General features: G+C 52.5%; 1 protein-coding gene across 1 annotated transcript; it reads right to left on the minus strand.

The window, feature by feature from the left end:
- Positions 1-11,465: 11,465 nt before the first annotated feature.
- On the minus strand, positions 11,466-18,951 carry MTFP1 (mitochondrial fission process 1). Its single transcript, XM_065417841.1, has 4 exons — positions 18,873-18,951; positions 17,471-17,598; positions 15,397-15,629; positions 11,466-11,581 (listed from the first exon to the last, which is right to left on the minus strand). The coding sequence occupies exons 1-4, from the start codon at positions 18,925-18,927 to the stop codon at positions 11,509-11,511; spliced, it is 489 nt and encodes a 162-aa protein (XP_065273913.1). The 5' UTR covers positions 18,928-18,951; the 3' UTR covers positions 11,466-11,508.
- Positions 18,952-20,806: the final 1,855 nt, after the last annotated feature.

Below are 20,806 nucleotides of genomic sequence, written 5' to 3' on the forward strand. Positions count from 1 at the left end.
GAGCCTGCCTTAGCCCCACTGCGCCGCCGACCAGTCTTTTAACCAGCAGTGTTGACCAGAGCTGCCAAAGTCCTTTTTCAACTGGGCATTCCGGTCGAAAACCGGACACCTGGCAACTCTAGAGGCAGCATGCTGGGATACAGAGGTCTATAGGATGCCAGCCATTCTGTCACCTCAGAGGACAATGAGGGGGATGAATACTGTAGATAGTGAGGTCAGGTGGGAGGAGAGGGTAGTGCCAGGCCAGCAGAGGCAAGACAGGGGCTGGTCCCACAGCCAGGAGCCCCAGAGAGTTCTGTGAGCTGCCCAGGCTAGACAAGCAAGGAGAGAACTGTGCTTCTGAGACTACTTAAACCTTGATTGCAAACTAATCTCTTTTGGGGACATGAACTTCTTGGAGACCATCCTCTGAGCACACCCCTTCCCCCCATCCATTCCTCACCTCAAGGAAATTGATAGGGACAGAGAAACTGGTTCTCATGAGATGAGACGCAACCCTCCTCCCAAAACCTGTGCCCCACCTTGCCTGAAATTTGAAAACCTCTCACTGATGTCCCATATTTGGGGGCAACCCCATCACCAGAGCAGGGGCTATTTCTTCCTATGTGTGTGCACAACTCCTAGCGCAATGGGGTCCAGATCTCAGTAGGTAGCAGCTTCTAGGTGCTATCTTACTGCAAAAAATAAATAATCCTTGCACAGCTGACTATCTGTAAGGCATATACAGCCCTACTGGAATCAAGAGACTGGAAAGCCAATGGGAGAGCCTGAGCCAGTGAGATTTTCAGAGCCTGGGGTCAGAAAACACTGGACATGTTAGATATTTGGGCTGGGCAGAACCCCTGAACCTTTAGCACTGCTCCCAGCATTGATATTAAGCACTTGTCAGCTAAATGAACAGGGAGTCTCCACTCAGCACTTTTACTATGTGTTTAAATCCACATGGGCTGTGATCCCTCCCCAGTACAGTGGGACTGGAGGAGATCCATTTCTAGGAGAAGGGTGAAGCTGATCCAGGTGTGCCCAGGGAATCTCGACGAGCTTTTGCTTTGGCACTGATTCCCCCCTCCCCCCACCCAGGTGGTAATCCAGGTGAACTGCCCAATGAGGAGGCAGAGCTCTTGGGCTGAAGCTGACTCAGGTGGGTCTTGTTCCCTCTCAGAGCACCTGCTGCAGGGCCTATTTACAGGGGCTGGGGAGCTAGTGTTCTGAATCTTTTCTTTCCCACGATGGCTTCCTGGAGGGTGGTTCTGGCTGTCTGTGTAGCAGTGTTTGGGGTGCCAGGTAATCTGAGACTGAGCCACTTGTGCTGCTGAGCTTAATAACAATGGTGTGGGCTGTTATGCTGTCTTAATGCTGTGCTGGGTGTTCTGCTTGCTGTCCTTTATTCTCCTGATCACAAGAACCTTAGAAAACAGCTAGTGGATTTCTTACCCTGTAACATCTTTACTTAGCAGTCCTACTATTAGGATCTCTTGTCCTCTCTACCGGGAGGCTTGGGCACTCCTGTGTGCTAGGTGAGATGGTGTCTGATGCCTTAGGTTAGGCTAGTCTTTTTCTAGGGTGTCTGCTTAACTCAGAAGTGTGGGGTATTAAAATGGTAAGCCATCACTTTAAATGGCATGGGGGTTTTCCTGGTCTTGCTTGCAGGCTATGGGGCTCTGTGGGGCAGATGTGATATGGGCCTAGTGGCAGCCAGCTATGGGGAAGTGGGGGGAGTTGTGCCTCTTTCTTGAAGAGACAAAGCAGACTGCTCCCCTTGTTTTGAGTGTGATCATTCTGCATTCTAAGGAACAAAGCAGTGTTACCCTGACTATGTTGAGAACATGTAGCTTGATCTCTAGCTCCACTCACTGGTTGCTGTTTATTTCCATGTGGGAGGAAGCTGTCTATGGACAGGCATGTCTCATCTTTTGTAACCAAGGCACACTTCCACCAGAAGTCTAGCCTGCACTCTCTGCATTTCATAGAACTTAAGGCCAGAAGAAACCATTATGAGCATCTAGTCTTCTCACTTAACATTGTAGTTTATGTTCCTGAAAAATGCAACTTTAAGTGAAACTATGTTAAATGAATCCAATTTTCCCATAAGAGTTAATGTAAATGCAGGGGGTTAGGTTCCAAGGACATTTTTCTTGGGGCAGACAAAAGGCATTATGTACAGTACTGTGGTTGGGAAGTGCCCCAGGCTTACTCCACACAGGCACAGCCTGCTGCAGGTGAGGAAGCACCTTCGCAGCAGCGGCAGCTTCCCTGGAGAAGAACAGGTGCAGACTTTGCCAGGGGATGCTCCAGGCCCACCTCTTCCACCCCCACTTCACCTCCTCTCCGGAGCATGCTGCTTCCCTGCTCCTCCCTCCCAGAAAGTCCTAAGCGCTGCCTGCTTGGCGGTGGGGGAAGCACTGGGGAGGCAGCAGAGAAGAGGAACTTGAGCAGCAACTTTACAAGGGAGCATTGCACTTCCACAGAATCTTACAAGCAGTGGACAGAGCAGGCAGCCAAATGATGTTAAAAGGGAGCATTGCACATCTTTAAACGAGTATGTTCCCTAATTGACCAGTGATGTAACTTTGAAACAATGTTAAGCGGGAGGATGTTAAGTGAGCAGTTACTGTATTAAATGAAAGCTGAGACTCCCCACACTTGCATGACTACAAGAGCTGGGGCTTTAAGAGAACCACCAAATGCTATGAGATTCTCTTATCAATCCAGCATCGGCAATATTGGACTTTGCCCACTCAATGTTCCCTTGGGTCCCTGCTGTGACTGATCCCCAGCTAGCACCATTGTTATGTGGACACCTGACCCCTAGGAGCTGGAGCATCCACTGACTTCATATGTAGGCCACAAGAAAGGAGAGCTGCTTCTGCCACCCTTTCTCTTCTTCTCTCCCCCCCCCCCCCCCCCAGCCCTGGGCTGGGGAGTGGTGACACTTCACTTGCTGTATAACTTGTCTACACCCCAGTCTGGACGCTCCCTCTCTGCCTGGACGTTCCCTGCTCTGAAGGAAGTTCTCAACCTGTATGAGCACTTCTCTTGGTCTGTACTCTTGCTGGGTCCTGCTTCCTCGGCATGGCTCTGCAACTAGCCCCCTATAATCTGATAACTTTGGATTTAAAGGAACAAATTCCCTGCTTTGTTGTGATGCCTTGGATCCTAGGAATCTGTACTGTTACGGTCTCCATTTACCATCTCGCTCCATGCGGAGGAGACTGAAGGCTAGCTAGGATGACTTCTCCAGCTGCGGTGCCTGGCTTCTCCACCGTGACTGGAGGAGACTCTAAGCATAGTAGCTAACCCAGGCTGAGTCAGGGCAATAATCAAAGGTTTCCTTCTCTAGTTGTCCCAGAGCTGGTTCCCTCCCAATTGAACAGCTCCTTGCACCCAACCACAGCAGCTATTGCCACAGGTCACAGTCGGCAAGATGCCACAACTGCACAGTCTGCAAAGATGAGCCTCTTCCGTAAAGTCATGAATGGTGAGAAACTCTTGGCCTCCTGAGTCAGGCAGGCCAAGCCCTGCAAAAGCCTATGAGCTGATACTAGCTACTTCCATCTTGGGTTAGGCCCTCAGCAGATCTGCAGCAGCATCCTTGAAACTCTGTGGTGCTTATTCTCTGCTCTGAACCCTGCATCACTGCCATCCCCTCATTGGGTGAGGCAGGGCTCTGGGTGGGTAGGCAGTGCTTGCCTGTTGCTTGGTGGGCTGCTGCTCAGCAAAATAACCACTGACTTGAAGGTTGCAACCTAGCCAGGCTGTCCCCTTAGTGCAGAAGTTGGTTACATGTTTGTAGGGCAGTATTCCCCCTACTCCAGCCTACGGATGACTCTTCCTGAAGGATGAGCCATTTGGGGCTCTTGTCATCTCCCTTCTGGGAGCTGCTGACTAGCCCTCTTAATTACTATCCAACCCCTCCTTCCAGAATGACCCAAAGGCAGGTCCTATTGCACCTGTCCATGCCTTTCTACCCTCTTCATGGGAGGAAAGACCAGCTACCTAGAAACCCATGTATACTTAATGGTCCCTCTTATAGTGCTGCAGGTCTCAGGTTGGCCTCTCCATAGGTTCTCTGCTGAACCTATTTTCAGTAGGTCCCTCTGTGGTGGTGGAGGTCACACTTGGCCAGTTCTGTGGCCATAGTTATCAGGCTGGTGAATGCTGCATGGGGAGGGCTGAGAGGAGCCTGTATGGTGCATCAATGAATTGGAGGGCCTGATGAAGGTCTCCAGTCTAAAGAATGGGATAGAAAGTAGACAAGATGCTCCTACCCACCCATTCTTGCATTCCAAGAACAAATGGACACTAGTGGAATTAGAATGCAGCAAATTTAAAACTGATAAGACTTGCCTAAGTGTGGATTTCAATGCCACCAAAATGCATTGAGGTCAAGAACTCTGCCAGACTAAGATGCTCTGTGGGTAGAAAGAACACTTCCATGTTGAGGTTTAAATAAACCAAACTTCCCAGTGGGGGTGAGTGTTTAATGATAAATTTTCCCCCATGGGCAACCTAGTTGCACATTCCTATAAAGTCTCTCCAATTGGACACTTTTGGGGATAGGACTGCTGGTCTGATCCAGTTTGGCACTTCCTATGTTCCTGCAGATGCTGTTCAATGTAGATTCAAGTCTAGTTCTCAATTCTTCTCTCATAGCTGCCAAAGATCTAGTGTCCCCCTTCTGGGATGATTCCTCTAACAGCACAGTGACCACGGTGACACCTGCTGCTTCAGCCCCCTCCAGTACCACAGTGGCTGGCCATCTCTCAGCTAGGACACCAGGTCATGTCCAGTTCCTGCAAGGTGGCCACTCCATAAAGTCTGCAAAGATAAACTTCACCCTAAGGATCCTGAATGGTGAGACCTTCTTACAGATCTTGGTGAGGTTGCCATGTGTAAGAGATGCAGCCTTCTGCCTTCTCAATGTTCAGTTCTGCACTGTTTGTCCTCCCCACCCCATGTACAAAACCAACTCTGGTAAACACTAACCCAGCTGCCTAGGTGTCAGTATGAGTTTAAGCCAGCTGTCTCTAGGGTAACAATCTGGCCATGGATATCTGGTTAACATGCTCCTGGATGTGACTGCCTTCAGGCATCTTGGGCTCATCTTGTTAATGGTGACTATTGACTTATTCCCTCCCTCCCCCCACCCCATCCTTTCCTGGACTGCCCCATGTGCAGGGCTTCATGTGTTGAGAAAGCAAAGGCACTTCCTGAGGGAGACATTGGAAGTGTTGCTTAACACCAGGTTTTTTTCACCTTGAGAGTGGGGAGCTGCCATCCTCAGCCCAGCTAATCCGGTCAAAGGGTGGATCAACTCTATAGCGCTGAACCTCTGCTGGCCCAACACCCACACAGGTTCATTCAGATGGGTGCTGGAGCCAAATAACTGGGAAGCCTGCCACCCCTGGCATTTAATAAGGGCCAGCATATGGGGCTAGCTCTTCAGCAAAGGGTTTCATAAATGAGTTTTGTGTGGTTGCAACCACACAAATTCCTGGATTAGATTAACCTCTATCTGTCTAGCTGGGGCATTCAGTACCTTCCCTGTACCCTGAGCTGTTTGTATGCTCCAGCTGGTGGCTTATTGGTGACGGGGTCCCCCCAGAGCACAAGTCTGAGTAGGTCTCAATCTTAACATTTACCATGGAGTTTAACTTCTGACATCTCAGACTCCAGCCATGGGCTCCTGGGAAGCAATAGCTTAGTTTCCAATCCAGTTCAGATTGATGGTAACTGAGCTCAAGGGCTAGGTGGCCTTCATCCAGCCCCTTGACCACTTGGTCCTTTCCTGGGCTGAAGAAACCTGGGAAGGGTGGTTGCTGGTTTGACCCTTCTGGAGAGCAGAGACACTAGGATGGAGATGGTACTAGTGAACAGCTATGGCTCACTGTTCCTGAGTGCAAGGACCCAATACAGACTTTCTCCATCCTGTGACCTCCCCGGCTGCTGGAAATAAGGTGTACTCAGCCCATGGGGCACTCCCCCTGTCACTGGGGGGATGAGACAGGCCCACCTCTTCAGAGGTGCTTCAGACGTAGTTGGGATAGTGCAAGACATTGGCACATGTAACCTATCCTCTCCTCCCCCCAGAGGACTTCAGTGTGATGGCAGAGCCCCCAACATACACCCCTGGCTCTCCCATCCGTGTTGAGGCCAAAGTGGAATCCAGTGCAGGTCTCTCTCCAAGAATCTACGTGGATGAGTGCTATGGGAGCCATGCAAAGCACCTGAGCCATTCCAGGAGGATCTATGTGATTGTGAACAACCATGGGTCAGTGGGGGTGAAGGGTGGGGAGATCAAGCCCAAACACCTCAGTCTGTTCTGCATGCCCTCAGCTGTGGGGTCTCACTCCCAACATAGGGACATGCGATCTATCCTGCTGGTTGGATTTCAGCACTTCCCTGGAGCAAAAATACAGCAGGGGGAGAAGGTGCTCTTTGACCCTCAGCTGGTTCCTATATTAAACCCTCATCCCTGTTCACTCTCTTGGAGGTAGGGGTGTGTGGATCCCTTGCTCTAGCAGGGGAACATGCAACTCCAGTGCATACACTTGAGGGAGTCTCTTCTTGTGCTGTGCCCATCACCTTGGTATTGGGTAGCCTAGGACAAGTCAATGGGAAGAATAGCAGCCTGGTCAGTAACATGACAATCCTCACACTCAGTCTGCACCCACTGCTGGGGAGGGCACTTCCTCTGATCCCGTCCCCCTTCTGAAGGCTGTGACCCTGCTGAAGGCATCCCTGGCTGGCTCCCTTGTCTCCCCCAGGTGTCTGCATGGGGGGAAGTCTGGGGATGTTGCTGTCTGGTGTCGGCCTGAGGATTCTGCCTTGCAGTTTGCCACCCCAGCTTTCATGCTGGCTGATGAACCAGAGGAAAAGGTGAGGCCCCACTATGGGTGGGGAGTGTGACTGGCTCTGCGCTTGGGTATCGTTCTGCTAGTGGCTGAAAGGGGTGGCTGGGCTCAGCTAGGGGCTGATGGAGGAGAGCAGCAGTCTGCACACCTGCCTCCTCAGATGCTGCCAACTAAGCAGCAGACTTGGGAGCCTTGAACGAGCTCCCTGCAGTGACTGAATGGAGCTGTCTGTGCCTTGCAGCCTGGCCAAGGCACTCAGCAGCAATTGCTTGTTTTGCTTCAGGGCCCTAATTCTGAACAGAGGGTGCCCTATGAGAGACTCTGCCTGCCCCTCCCAGCTAAGCCAGAAAAGCAGGAACTGCTTGGTGAAAGCCACCTTAACTAGACTCCAGATCCTCATACAAGGATCCCAAAGTCTCCTCTGCCCTGTTAGCTAGGTGCTTTAACTGCCTGGCTAGAACAGGGGGTCATCCTTGCTGTGCAAGACTGATCTAGGAAGGCAGTGCTATGTCCTGCCCTATTGCCCAGGCTCAGAGATGCTCATGAGAGCCCCTTGCAGGGCACCAGCTTGCATCTCCAACAATGTAGCTGGGGTCTTCAGGGAGATGTCTGCCCTGGAACGTGTGCAGTAGCCAGACTGGCTGAGCATGTACAGCAAATGGCTCAGAAGAGAGGCTTGTGCTTGGCTCAGTCCTCGGGATCATTCAGCCATAGGCTCCCTGTGCGCTGCCTCTCCAGGCAGCCAACTCTTCCTGGGCCCTCGTTTGTGCACTAGCTTCACTTCTGTTCCCCAGAGGCTCTGGACCTGCCTGGAGTGGGAAGGCTGCATGTATGGCAGTTGCATGGCAGTGGGCAAGCCCACCATCCCCAGTCTGCTTCTGGACACCTGCCAGGCTCCCTCCAAACTTCAAATGAAATTGTCAGTCAGTGCAGGCTTCATCCAAGATAAGGCTTGGCCCAAGGGTTTCCCCTGGCTGCTCTGATCATGACCTTGAGCTCAACCCCTCTGCAGCCTAGCCCGCATGTAAACTCTCACCCCAGGTGCCGCTGGCCAATCTGGGGTGGGAGCTCAGGGTTTGCTCTGAGCACAAGCTGTCTCTTTCAGATCTACATTCACTGCCTGCTGACTGCATGGGGCCAGGAGAGCCTCACAAGCCTGGGGAAGAAGTCCTGCTATTACAACAGTACCTCCTTCAGGTCTGTTCAGCCATTCAGTGCATTACTGGGGGACATAACCAAAGCACCCCATAACACTGGGACTAGTGGGGCTCTCCAACAGAAGAAACAGCTGGCAGGGCTGTTGCTATAGTCACATCTGGGGAAGTGCTTTTTCACAAATGAGACACCACTCCAGAGCATCTGTCAAACAGTCCCTGGAGGAGGCTCTCTAGGCTATGCTTGGAGGGAAGGCATATGTGACTAAACTGGAGCCACCATGACCTGGCTCAAATGTGGCTCCCCTGCCAACATGATGCCATTGCAGGCAGGGTATGGAGGGGACTGGCACTAGGGAGGGTACCTCCCAGAAGCGGGTTTGAATCCAGCTCTGATCAGTAGTTACCATTGGTGGTTGTAGCCTATGTGGAAGTAGGGGGTTTCCATTCAGTTCTAGTGGGCAAGCTTCCACATGGAAATGGCCACCACAACTGTCACCAGCTGGTGGGTTCTCTGCAGAGAAGCTAAGGCTATAATGGTGTGGGGCTGGCCTGTCCTCAAAGTGCCTGCTTGTGGGGCTATATGGGCTACCCTCTCTGTAGGACCACTCCTGACCCCAGATGTGCTGTGCAGGGACTGCTGCCCAGTGACTCCTTCCTCTCACTATCTCCAGCTGGCAGAACCTAGAGGACCCTTCCCAAAACTTAAAGTGTAGCTGCTGTGACAGCCACTGCCCTGCTGACTCTGCTCCCCCAGGAGAACTAAGAGGTACCAGGACCCTGTGTCCATTATCTTCTCTGCATGCTTGATACTGTGCAACCAGATTGTATGGGCAGTTGGTGAGTGCTCCCCAAACAGAATGTGGGGAGGCTGGGGTGTGGTCACTGTCCTGGCTGCAGAGATCCAGATGTTCTCTGCTGGGGCTATCTCAGCAGACTGCAGGCAGGACCTTGCAGCAATGCCATAAGAGGGTGCTTCATCTGCCCAGGGGGAGGGCTTCTGGATTCCTGGTATCATCCACTCTGCTGTGGCCAGTTAGCATTAGGCTCTCCATTGGACTTGAGTGGTTGTGAGGGCAACAACACATCCAACAAGAGTGGGGCAATGTTGAGGAAATGTGCTCTTCTGTGAGCCTCGATACATGGTGAGGAGGGGGAAGTCTAGCTATCCAACAGGAGCCGGTCACAACCACCTCCCTGCTCTGGTGGGGACACCAACACAAAGGCCCCATCTAACATCAGACTGTGGGCAGCCTCCACTCCATCCTATGGAGCACTTTGTTGGTTGCTACATGGTATCAAGCCACCTTGCCAAATCAAGCTGTGGCACCTGAGGTGGGTATTGGACCCTCTCACACAAGTAACCCCTGCTCTGTTAACCAAAACCCTCTCAATATGGCAGTGCAGCCTGTAGTGACTAGCTTGGACAGAGCAGTGTAGCTGCATGCTGGGACCTGTAACCTCCATCTCCTTGTGGCATGAAGGTGGCTGCAGCCATCCCATAGATCTCCATGGCTGTGGTCAGCTGCCTCTGTAGTAAAGTGACTGGACAACCCAGTCTGAGTGTGGGTACAAAGACCTGTTTTCCTCCAGAGTTTGTAGGTGAAGGGATGCTCCACAGAAAGGTAGCTGGCCCCTTGACGGTGCACAAGGAAGAGGCTCCATGGTATGAAGGTAGGTGCGAATGAGACCTGCCAAACTCCTTGTATTGGGAGGGAAGTGGGAATGACTAACTTAGACTCACGGGTCCTTCCAACCCTACTACACCTGGAAATGGCTAAGACAATGCTAAAAGCTCTGTTGGCACTGGTCTGAGTAACAAGGCAGTACTTGGTTCTTTAGCTGGCATTGCTTGTAACCACAGTTCTGGGCATTTCTCTGTAGGTGGCATCTAATGAATGGCTATGCACATGGCACAGATACACAAATGCAGGGCTCTTAGCCTTAGACTGGCTTCTCCTGCGGTTACATTGTAATTTGGTCCACTTGGTCTGGACTCAACCCCTGAATGTCTCTGTCCCCTAGAACGATGTCGCACCCTGAAGAAGCTTCTGCTGGTGGGTGTTGCTTTTGTCGGCAGCTGTCTAGTGGGAGCCCTCTTTGTAGGAGGCCTCTTGGCTCTGGCTCTGGCCTTGTTCCGGTCATACCAGCGCAGCAAAGGGCAAAGGCTGCTGAGGAAGAGGAAGGAGTACCCCTACCATACAGAGCTGCAGAGTGTGGTGAACGCCCTCGTGACTGCTGAAGAGATGCAGAAGGATGAGAGAGAATCCAGCATAGACTACAACTTGAATACAGATGCATCAGAGAAGGAATAACCAGCCCTTCAAGCTACAATAAATGCTCTTTCTCTAATGTTCATATCTTGTCTTACTTCCCTCTGCTGACAAATGGGGGTGATGGGGAGGAGTCAAAAGCCAAGGAGTTGGGGCTCTGTGTGAAGCTCAGCAATAACAGGTGCAAGTACCGGTGTCCTGACATGCAAGTGCACTTGCCACCTATGCAGAGGGCCAATCTCTGCCTTGAATTGACCTGTAACAATGAACCAGGGGACCTTCCTAGTAGCAAATGACTCACCCTATACTCCAGCCCTATTTTCTATCTCAAGGCTAGCAGTTAAATCTCTGAAAACAGGCTGAACAGTCAACCAAAGCTGTGCTAGAGGTCAGGGCCAATGCTCTGAGGCTAGAGTTGCAGGCTGGGGTGCTACAGTGGGCACCACCCAAATCCTGCATTTTCTGGTGTCTGTATGTTGCATTGTCTGCTTCTGTGAGGCTTAGAGGAAGGGAGAGACAAACCTCCTCACTTCTCTCCCTGCCAGCATATCATGGCTATTAAGACTGTCCCTGCACTAAAGCAGAGGGAGCCTAACTAACTAGTTCAATAGCACATGGAACTGGAGTGAATTCAGGTTAAAGCAGTTTATTCTGAGGAGAGGGAATTGCTAGTTTTGACTAGTCAGGTTCCCACTGCAAGACAACAGCAGGAACTGGAGCCAGTTAGAGGAATGTGAGTTAGTGCAATTAACCCCCAGAACAGGTGTTTTTTCACAGTAAATACAGATCTCTCAATGGGCCAAAACTAACCTGTCCTGGGGCTTCCTTAGATACAAAATCTACCAGCCCTAGCCTGTATTTAATATCCCCTGGCACCACTGGGTTTTGGTAGCAATTGCACTTTTCCCCTCTTCCCCCTCCCCCTGAATCAGGCCACAAAGGACCAAGAACAACCCTGAAATCCCATGCTGCCAAAGCAGCTGGGCTTCCAGCATTTGGGTAGGACAACAAGCTGCTGGCAATTCAGGCCTGGTGCTAATGCCTCTGAAGCAGGGGTGAGCCTGCGCTGGGGCAGGGCTGCCCAGCTCACTTGCTCTCCTGCCCCCATGTCACAGTAAGTTGGTTTAATAGTAGAAAATTACTCTAAATACAGTGGAGTTAGTTGTGAGGTGAGGAGTTCCTCCCCCCTTCCCCCCCCCCCCAGCTTTAGCCATATTGGGGGCTGCCTCAGGAAGGAGGATGTTTCTCTTCTGCACCATAGAGTTTGCGGAGGCTGGAATCCATCAGGAAATCCACTGACCTGCAGAGAGGAGAGGCTGTGGTTACTTCAAACAGTTGTCTTCATTCTCCCATCCCATTGTGCCGCTGGCATGTCCCTTCATTCCATCAGCTGGGCCCCCTCTCCTAGCAAACAGCCCCAGAGCACTAGCTCACAGCGAGGAGTTACTTAAGGAAAGCATTTGTATCCATCTCTAATGTGATCAGTGTTGGGTCCTTAGTGAAAGGGTTAATCACATGGTCTCCTTTGATCTTCTTTCTCTCTCCTCCTAGCTGTTAAATCCCTTGAGAATAACGAGGGGGAAAGGAGTCCAGGAGAGCTGGCTGTATTTTAAAGAATCCTTATTGAGGTTGCAGGAACAAACCATCCCGATGTGTGGAAAGAACAGTAAATATGGCAGGCGACCAGCTTGGCTTAACAGTGAAATCTTTGGTGAGCTTAAACTCAAAAAGGAAGCTTACAAGAAGTGGAAGATTGGACAAATGACGAGGGAGGAGTATAAAAATATTGCTCAGGCATGCAGGAGTGAAATCAGGAAGGCCAAATCACACTTGGAGTTGCAGCTAGCAAGAGATGTTAAGAGTAACAAGAAGGGTTTCTTCAGATATGTTAACAAGAAGAAAGTCAAGGAAAGTGTGGGCCCCTTACTGAATGAGGGAGGCAACCTAGTGACAGAGGATGTGGGAAAAGCTAATGTACTCAATGCTTTTTTGCCTCTATCTTCACAAACAAGGTCAGCTCCCAGACTACTGCACTGGGCAGCACAGCATGGGGAGGAGGTGACCAGGTTCTCTGTGGAGAAAGAAGTGGTTCAGGACTATTTAGGAAAGGTGGACAAGCACAAGTCCATGGGGCCGGATGCGCTGCATCCGAGGGTGCTAAAGGAGTTGGCGGATGTGATTGCAGAGCCATTGGCCATTATCTTTGAAAACTCATGGTGATCGGGGGAGGTCCCGGATGACTGGAAAAAGGCTAATTTAGTGCCCATCTTTAAAAAGGGAAGGAGGAGGATCCGGGGAACTACAGGCCAGTCAGCCTCACCTCAGTCCCTGGAAAAATCATGGAGCAGGTCCTCAAGGAATCAATTATGAAGCACTTAGAGGAGAGGAAAGTGATCAGGAACAGTCCGCATGGATTCACCAAGGGCAATTCATGCCTGACTAACCTAATTGCCTTCTATGAGGCAATAAGTGGGTCTGTGGATGAGGGGAAAGCAGTGGACGTGTTATTCCTTGACTTTAGCAAAGCTTTTGATACGGTCTCCCACAGTATTCTTGCCAGCAAGTTAAAGAAGTATGGGCTGGATGAATGGACCTTAAGGTGGATAGAAAGCTGGCTAGATTGTCGGGCTCCGGGTAGTGATCAATGGCTCCATGTCTAGTTGGCAGCTCGTTTCAAGCGGAGTGCCCCAAGGGTCAGTCCTGGGGCCGGTTTTGTTCAATATCTTCATTAATGATCTGGAGGATGGCGTGGACTGCACTCTCAGCAAGTTTGCAGATGACACTAAACTAGGAGGAGTGGTAGATACGCAGGAGGGTAGGGATAGGATACAGAGGGACCTAGACAAATTAGAGGATTGGGCCAAAAGAAATCTGATGAGGTTCAACAAGGACAAGTGCAGAGTCCTGCACTTAGGACGGAAGAATCCCATTCACTGTTACAGACTAGGGACCGAATGGCTAGGAAGCAGTTCTGCAGAAAAGGACCTAGGGGTTACAGTGGACGAGAAGCTGGATATGAGTCAACAGTGTGCCCTTGTTGCCAAGAAGGCTAACGGCATTTTGGGCTGTATAAGTAGGGGCATTGCCAGCAGATCGAGGGACGTGATCATTCCCCTCTATTCAGCATTGGTGAGGCCTCATCTGGAGTACTGTGTCCAGTTTTGGGCCCCACACTACAAGAAGGATGTGGAAAAATTGGAAAGAGTCCAGCGGAGGGCAACAAAAATTATTAGGGGGCTGGAGCACACGATTTATGAGGAGCGGCTGAGGGAACTGGGATTGTTTAGTCTGCAGAAGAGAAGAATGAGGGGGGATTTGATAGCTGCTTTCAACTACCTGAAAGGGGGTTCCAAAGAAGATGGATCTAGACTGTTCTCAGTGGTACCAGATGACAGAACAAGCAGTAATGGTCTCAAATTGCAGTGGGGGAGGTTTAGGTTGGATATTAGGAAAAACTTTTTCACTAGGAGGGTGGTGAAGCACTGGAATGGGTTACCTAGGGAGGTGGTGGAATCTCCTTCCTTAGAGGTTTTTAAGGTTAGGCTTGACAAAGCCCTGGCTGGGATGATTTAGTTGGGGATTGGTCCTGCTTTGAGCAGGGGGTTGGACTAGATGACCTCCTGAGGTCCCTTCCAACCCTGATATTCTATGATTCTAGGTGCTGCCCAGCCACCTGCTCTTTGATACTAGCTGCCTTTCTTCTCACACATAGCAGCCCCTATTAGAGGCAGCCAGGGGGCTGCTCTTAATTTCCAGCTACTTTTACAGCCCTCAGTGCGGGGGGATGCTTGGCATATGTAGGTGTAGCTAGTGCTCGCAGCGCTTCAAGTTGTCTGAGTGTGAGAATCTCACTTTTTAAAATGGAAACTCAGGTTCTATCCCTGTAGGGGGTGGAGAAAAGCTTGGAGCTGTGACCCTGAACAGCTAGGACACCAGCAACCAGCCAAAAACAATAGGGCTTTGGGGGTGTCTTTAAAAAAAGCCATGCTGGTGGGGGCCTGACTCATGATGTGTGGATGCCCGTGCTGGTAATACAGAGCGGGTGATAGGTGAAAGCAAAGAGCAGCACCGTGTGGGATGGCAAGATGCACCATGCACCACGTCCAGGCACCAGTGAGGGCTGAGGCCCTACGTGAACCAATCAACTTCAGCTTCCCAGGCCTGCACCAGCCTTTGCTTGGTGGCTTGTGGGTCATTTCTCAGTGTAGGAATTTCCTAGTGAGCACTGAGGCTTGTCATCAGCCCCAGGCTGGTATTAGCCATGCGCCCCTGCAGTCTGCCTGGGGCCGTGACTCCTTGAAGCAATGGGCAGGGTTTAGCTATGAGCTAGCGCTGTGCTCGGCCAGATGTTCAACAGCAGCTGTGCCAGGAGAGGGTGACACCATGCTGGTGCAGGGCAATGGTGCAGCCAGGGTATGTGCACAAATTCCCCAGTGGTAGCTCCCTCTGAGCTGCTTGACAACGAACATACAGGCTGCACTTGCCAGAGGGCCTGGGGCATGAGGGGACTTTCAGCAGGAGTTGAGTGCCTGAGGCCTCGCTCCAAAGACACTCGGGCGTTGTTCCACTCTCATTAGGGGTTTGTGAGGCCCTGGGCCAGAGCAAGTAGGGCCCCTTCCGCTTGCAGTTCCCCCCTTCCCCCAGCACTCCAGCTGGGGAAATAAGGTTAGGGCATGGGGGCTTCCCCCCCCTCCCCTGCCTGGTGCTCCTGCCAGGGAGTGGGGTCAGGGTGCAGGGGCTTGCAAGGATCACTCACAAGGGTCACTTTTATCCCTAAGGCAGAGCACTACTGACAAATGCTGCATTTTTAATGCCAAGCACTGTAGCTACCGCTGATAGCGACAGGGAAAACGAGGCACAAAGTGGCGCCATGACTTGCCCAAGGCCATACCATGAGTCAATAGTGGAGTGAGGAGTCTTGACTCCTAGTCCTCTGCTCTAACACCCTGCCTCTCAATGCATGTCATGTACACTACCCCCTCCATCACCAGCTTCCCCCCAGAGCATCACAGGCCTCCGGCCTCTTGCCCAGAGTCCTGGGCCCCAGGTGTTGAGCCCTGATCCTGCCACCCGTGTTAACCCTCGGCATGCCAGGGAAGCCAGGCCAGCCCTTACCTGTCAATGGGCTTGATGATGACGGGAATGGCTGAGAGGCCAATGGCTGTGGTCATCCACTTCCGGATGGGCAGGGGCCAGTGGGTCATGGTGCCCAGGAAGTAGAGGGAGGCAGCACAGATGCGGTTAATGGTGAAGCCGGGGATAGCCACAGAGGCCAGCGCCTGCCACACAAATGTATCCACCACAGCCACGGCCACCTGCGTCGTCTTCCCCACGTCGTGTTCATGTGCCTGATGGGTGCAGCACAGAGAGCATGGAGAGCAGGGACACTGCACTGGAGGAGAGGGGCACAACAGCAGGGAGTGGGTGTGGGAGTGCACAGAGAGGAATGTACCACTGATGTGGAAGAGGGGGGTTCCATACTGGACCGTGTGTGTGTTTGGGGAAATGGTGCAGAGAGGAATGGACCACAGCAGAAGGCAAGCAGAGAAAACACGTTTGTTATGGGCTCTGTGTGCGCATGCTCTGTGTAAGTGTGTGTGCAGGTAGTGGGTGTACAGATCTCTGTGTGTGCGCACACATGTGTACATGTGTGTGTGCAGGTAGGGGGTGTACAGATCTGTGTGTGTGTCTAAGTGCACATGTGTACAGGGGTGTGCAGGTAGGGGTGTACAGGTATGTGCATGCATGTGTACAGGTGTAGGTGCAGGTAGGGGGTGTACAGATCTCTGTGTGGGTTTGTGGGTGTGTGTGCAGGTTGGGGGTGTACAGATCTGTGCATGTGTGCACACATGTGCAGGTCTGGGATGTCAGGTCTGTGTGTGTTTGTACATGTCTGGGTGGGTGCATTAGCTCACCTGAGCAGGGCAGGTGCTGCCCTGGTGTGTGCAGGGTGTAGATCACAGCCTAGCAGCAGCTTTCCCCAGACAGGTACCACCACTCAGGAACACGCCACAGAGCTCAGCTTGGCACTGCCGGGCAGCACAGCCGACACAGAGCAAGGAAGCTGCCAAGTCATTGCTGTGTCTGACAGGGATCCCACCCGCCGCTTCAAAGGGAGCCAGGCCTCCCCTGGCCCGCTCACCCAGACCATGGCACATGGCTCCCTGCTCTCTGGCTAACATTGGATGGTGGATCTGTGCTAGCAGGCTCTGACCCTCTGTCTCCAGCACGGTAGCAGGGCTCAGAGCATCCTCTTCCACACTCCTGGAGGTGCTGTAGCTGGCTTCTCTGGCTCCTGGATCTGCTGTCAGCTCCTGGCATGCCCTAAACCCAAATGCTTTTGCAGAGGATGGGCTCAGGAATGATCCCCCAGCCCAGAATATTGCACAGTTATGACACATCTGGCACTGGCCAATGTCAGACACAGGGCTCTGGACTGGATGGCGCAGGGGTCTCTTCCAGAGTGTCAGGGACATGGGATACTGCACTAGATGGACCACAAGTCTCTTCCTGCAGGGGAATTCTTATGGTCCTAACCTCCAGCTCTCCTGGAGACAGGGAGGTGAGTGAGAAAGGACTGAAAGGAAAAGGCAGGTGCATTTCACAGAATAGAGATGCAGGACACTACAAGTCCTGAGCTGACACCATGAATCAAAAGATGCCCAGGAACTTCAATCTGTGGAGTCTGATGCCTGTTGCAGGTGGAGTGGGAGAGAAAGGTGGAGGTGGAGTGGGAGAGAAAGACAGGGCCTCAGCACAGAGAGCTGTGCAGCGGAGGTGTGCAAGACTGACTTTGTCTGTGCAAAGATGGGGACTGCCCCTGGGCTCAGAGGCAGAAGCAGACTTTTGGTGCATGAGCAGGACTGGCCCAGTAGACAGGATCTGGGCAGGAATGAGAGGGAGGGTGGAGTTGGCAGATGAGAGAACTTGGCCCCAGGCTGCCCAGTTTGTCAGCAGGAGAGGGGAGCCCTTGTCCCATGGAAGGTCAGAGGCCCAACAGCGAGACCCACTCTAGCCTGCCCTTCCCGCTGGCACTGCTCCCTCCACCAGGACCTGACCAGGGTCTAAGTGACAGGATCTTGCTCTGGCCCCTCTCTTTTAGGACACACACAGGCGATCCCCAGGGTCCAGGAGACAACCAGCTCTGGGGGGCGGTAACAGAAGGGTTTGAGAGCTCCAGGACACTTACAACAGCTGCCTTCTTTCCCTTATCAATCGCGTCAGCCGTCACATACGTAGTCGCCACCCCATAGCTCGCCCAGACCAGCGAGATGGGCACAATGGCTCTGAAGGACTCTCCAACTTCATTGGCGTAGCCTTTAAGAAAGGACAAGGTCGGAGAGGAGTTAAAACAAAAAAATGGTGGGACTCCAAGCTCCACCCACAACACCCCAGTAGCTAAATGATCAGCTGTCCACGTGTTGTCATTCAAGCATCAGCACTAGGCTTCAGAATGGCAGCTCTTTGCAACCAATGGGCAGCTCACGCCTCTCAGAGAGTGTCAGGCTCTCTGCAGACTGAACAGACAATTCTGCATCAGGTCACCTCTGGGATCAGGAGGCTGGGAACTGCACATGTAAATTCTGCAGGAGGTGCCTGCGCAGGAGAGAATAGGCCCTGGGTCCCTCCTCAGCAGGGCTGAGGCATGGGGCAGGGCAGCGTGGGCGAAGCTTGCCCTCTGCTGCACTACTCTGAGGCTCTCCAGGGCTCGCTCACGGATGCACCACACAGAGTTTCAGAGCAACCTGCTTCTCAGCAGTGCCTCCTGCGCTATTTTTAGCCCTGGTGCTCCCATACCTGAAGGTTGTGCCAGGTGCCTCCGGAGCACGGAATCACTGAGCCCTGGCAGATGCCTCGCTAGTCTGGGGCTGATGGGCAGGAAGGTCACCTTGAGCGCTTGCCCTTTGTTCCCTGCATCGCCCTCCAGCAGCCCATCGCGAAGGGGTGGGCGGTGCCACCATGGGGCGAGCTGCCCGCTGAGGGTAGGGGCAGAAAGCCAGCCCCAGCGGGAAGATCCCATGGTGCGGGTAGTCACAGGAGCACATTTGACCCAGTGACTCAAAGAAGCCAAATGCTCCATAGTATGGAATGGGGACACGGCTCCCTTCTCTGCAATGCAACAATCGGGGCAGGGGTGGTGGGGAAGGAGCGCATGGGCGCCTGAATGTGCTGTGCACGGATTGCACAACAACACACACACTATACACTGATCTATGTAAATCGGTGTGTGGTTACACAGCAACACACACACTCTATATTGCACAGCTACACAATAACACCCTGAAAAATCAGGCTGACAACCAACCCTTACAGCATTAGCTATGGAGTGTGGCTGCCTCTCTCCTCGGAGTACACACAGCCCCTTCCCCACGTGTGTGCGGCACCCTGGAGCCCAGGCAGCATGCCCTGCACGGACGGCTAGGTGTCTAACACAGCGGAAGATCCTGCTCCCAGACACATCACTGACCATGGAGCTAGTGCCGCGCTGTGCACACGTTACACGGGCGGGGGGTGGGGGGGTCAGGATCGGGCCCGCAGCGTGGCCGCGGCGGGCCGGCGTTACACGGGGTCAGGATCGGGCCCACACTCACCCAGGTAGCGCACCCACGTGTCGCGGTAGAGGTCGGTCTCGGCGGGGGGCCCCATGGCGCAGCGGCCGCTGGCTCCCGTCACGCCGGCCCCGGGTCAGCCGCCGCCATCCAGCCCGAGGGCGGTGTCAGCAAATCCCCGCCCCCATGGGGCCGGGCCGGCGGGGCTAGGCGAGCGCGGGAGCTGCTAGTGGCGGGCCGATGGGAGCCAAGCTCAGCCAGCCCTTTCCCGGGACACATCTGCCGCCCGGCGCCGCCCGCAGCCGGGAGGGGGCAGCTGGGCTGCCTTCCCCAGCGAAGTCACACCAGAGATACTCTAGCACCCCCCCCCCCCCGCGCTGCCCCGTGGTGTGTACAGTGTCACAAAGGCCCTGATCTGCCCCTCGGGGGGAGGGGGGAGACCTGCACAGAGACAGGGTTTTGTGGGGGGGAGGGCTAAGCACCCCCAATAGCCAGGGGTCTCTGATGGACCCTGACTCACCCACCTTCCTGCTGCAAGGCCTGGGCCTGCAGCGTTGGGTCAGGGCCATCTCTACCAGAATAGTTGGCAGTAGCCTCCCCTGGGTCGGACCCCACTTTCCAGGCAGGAATAAAATCGGAAACCACACTTGGACAGTTCCAGCCTCAAGGGTCTTTCAGAAAGTTAAAGGGAGGAGGGGGTTGAGAGTCCCTGGCAGCTGAATCTAGAGCTTCATGGCTCTGATTGTGCTAAGACATCAGTGCATTATATAGGGGGTTGTTCTTACAGACAGAGCAGCCCCATTTCCTTATAATGGTCATTCCTTTCTACCAGAGCTCTATTCTGCTGGGAATAAATGACAGTGCAGGGCTAAACTGGGGTTATGAATTACAGTATTCCACTGGCATGGATGTTATCGTGTGCTCCTCTCTGTGAATCAGATTGTAATTTCCTTTCCAGAGCTCAGCTTCAATTTATCATAGAATCAGGGCCGGCTCCAGCTTACCAAGCAGGTGCTTGGGGCGGCAGGTCCAGCTGTTCGGCGGACAGTCCCTCACTCCTGCCCCGAGCGAAGGACCTCCCGCCGAATTGTCGCTGCAGATCGCGGCTTTTTTTGTTTGTTTGGGGCGGCCAAAACCCTGGAGCTGGCCCTGCATAGAATATCAGGGTTGAAGGGACCTCAGGAGGTCATCTAGTCCAACCCCCTGCTCAAAGCAGGACCAATCCCCAGAGAGATTTTTGCCCCAGATTCTTAAGTGGTCCCCTCAAGGATTGAACTCACAACCCTGGGTTTAGCAGGCTAATGCTCAAACCACTGAGCTATCCCTGCCCCCTACTGGAACCACTCCTATTCAACGTATTCATAAACGATCTGGAGAAAGAGGTAAAAAGAGGTGACAAAATTTGTAGATACAAAACTACTCAACATAGCTAAGTCCCAGGCAGACTGTGAAGAGTTACAAAAGGATCTCACAAAACTGGGTGACCGGGCAACAAAATGGCAGATGAAATTCAATGTTGATAAATGCAAAGTAATGCACATTGAAAAACATAATCCCAACTATACATATACAATGATGGGATCTAAATTAGCTGTTATCACTCAAGAAAGAGATCTTGGAGTCATTGTGGATAGTTCTCTGAAAACATCCACTCAATCTGCAGCGGCAGTCAAGCCAACAAAATGTTGGGAATCATTAAGAAAGGAATAGACAATAAGACAGAAAATATCAGATTGCCTCTATATAAACCCATGGTACACCCACATCTTGAATACTGCATGTAGATGTGGTCTCCCCATCTCAAAAAAGAGATATTGGAATTGGAAAAGGTTCAGAAAAGGACAACAAAAATGATTAGGGGTATGGAACAGCTGAGGAGAGATTAATAAGACTGGGACTTTTTCAGCTTGGAAAAGAGTTGACTAAGGGGGGATATGATATGACTGGTGTGGAGAAAGTAAATAAGGAAGTGTTAT

The sequence above is a fragment of the Emys orbicularis genome, chromosome 16, assembly GCF_028017835.1.
Source record: "Emys orbicularis isolate rEmyOrb1 chromosome 16, rEmyOrb1.hap1, whole genome shotgun sequence".
In the NCBI taxonomy this organism is placed as follows: Eukaryota; Metazoa; Chordata; order Testudines; family Emydidae; genus Emys; species Emys orbicularis.

Bases quoted from the DNA above. Each gene is read 5' to 3' on its own strand.
- MTFP1 (XM_065417841.1), bottom strand. From the start codon at position 18,927: ATGGGGCCCCCCGCCGAGACCGACCTCTACCGCGACACGTGGGTGCGC. The intron at 15,630-17,470 runs GTAAGTGTCCTG...TGCACCCATCAG, and splicing joins AGGGAAAGAAGGCAGCTGTT to GCACATGAACACGACGTGGG. The intron at 11,582-15,396 runs GTAAGGGCTGGC...TCCTCTCTGCAG, and splicing joins ATCATCAAGCCCATTGACAG to GTCAGTGGATTTCCTGATGG.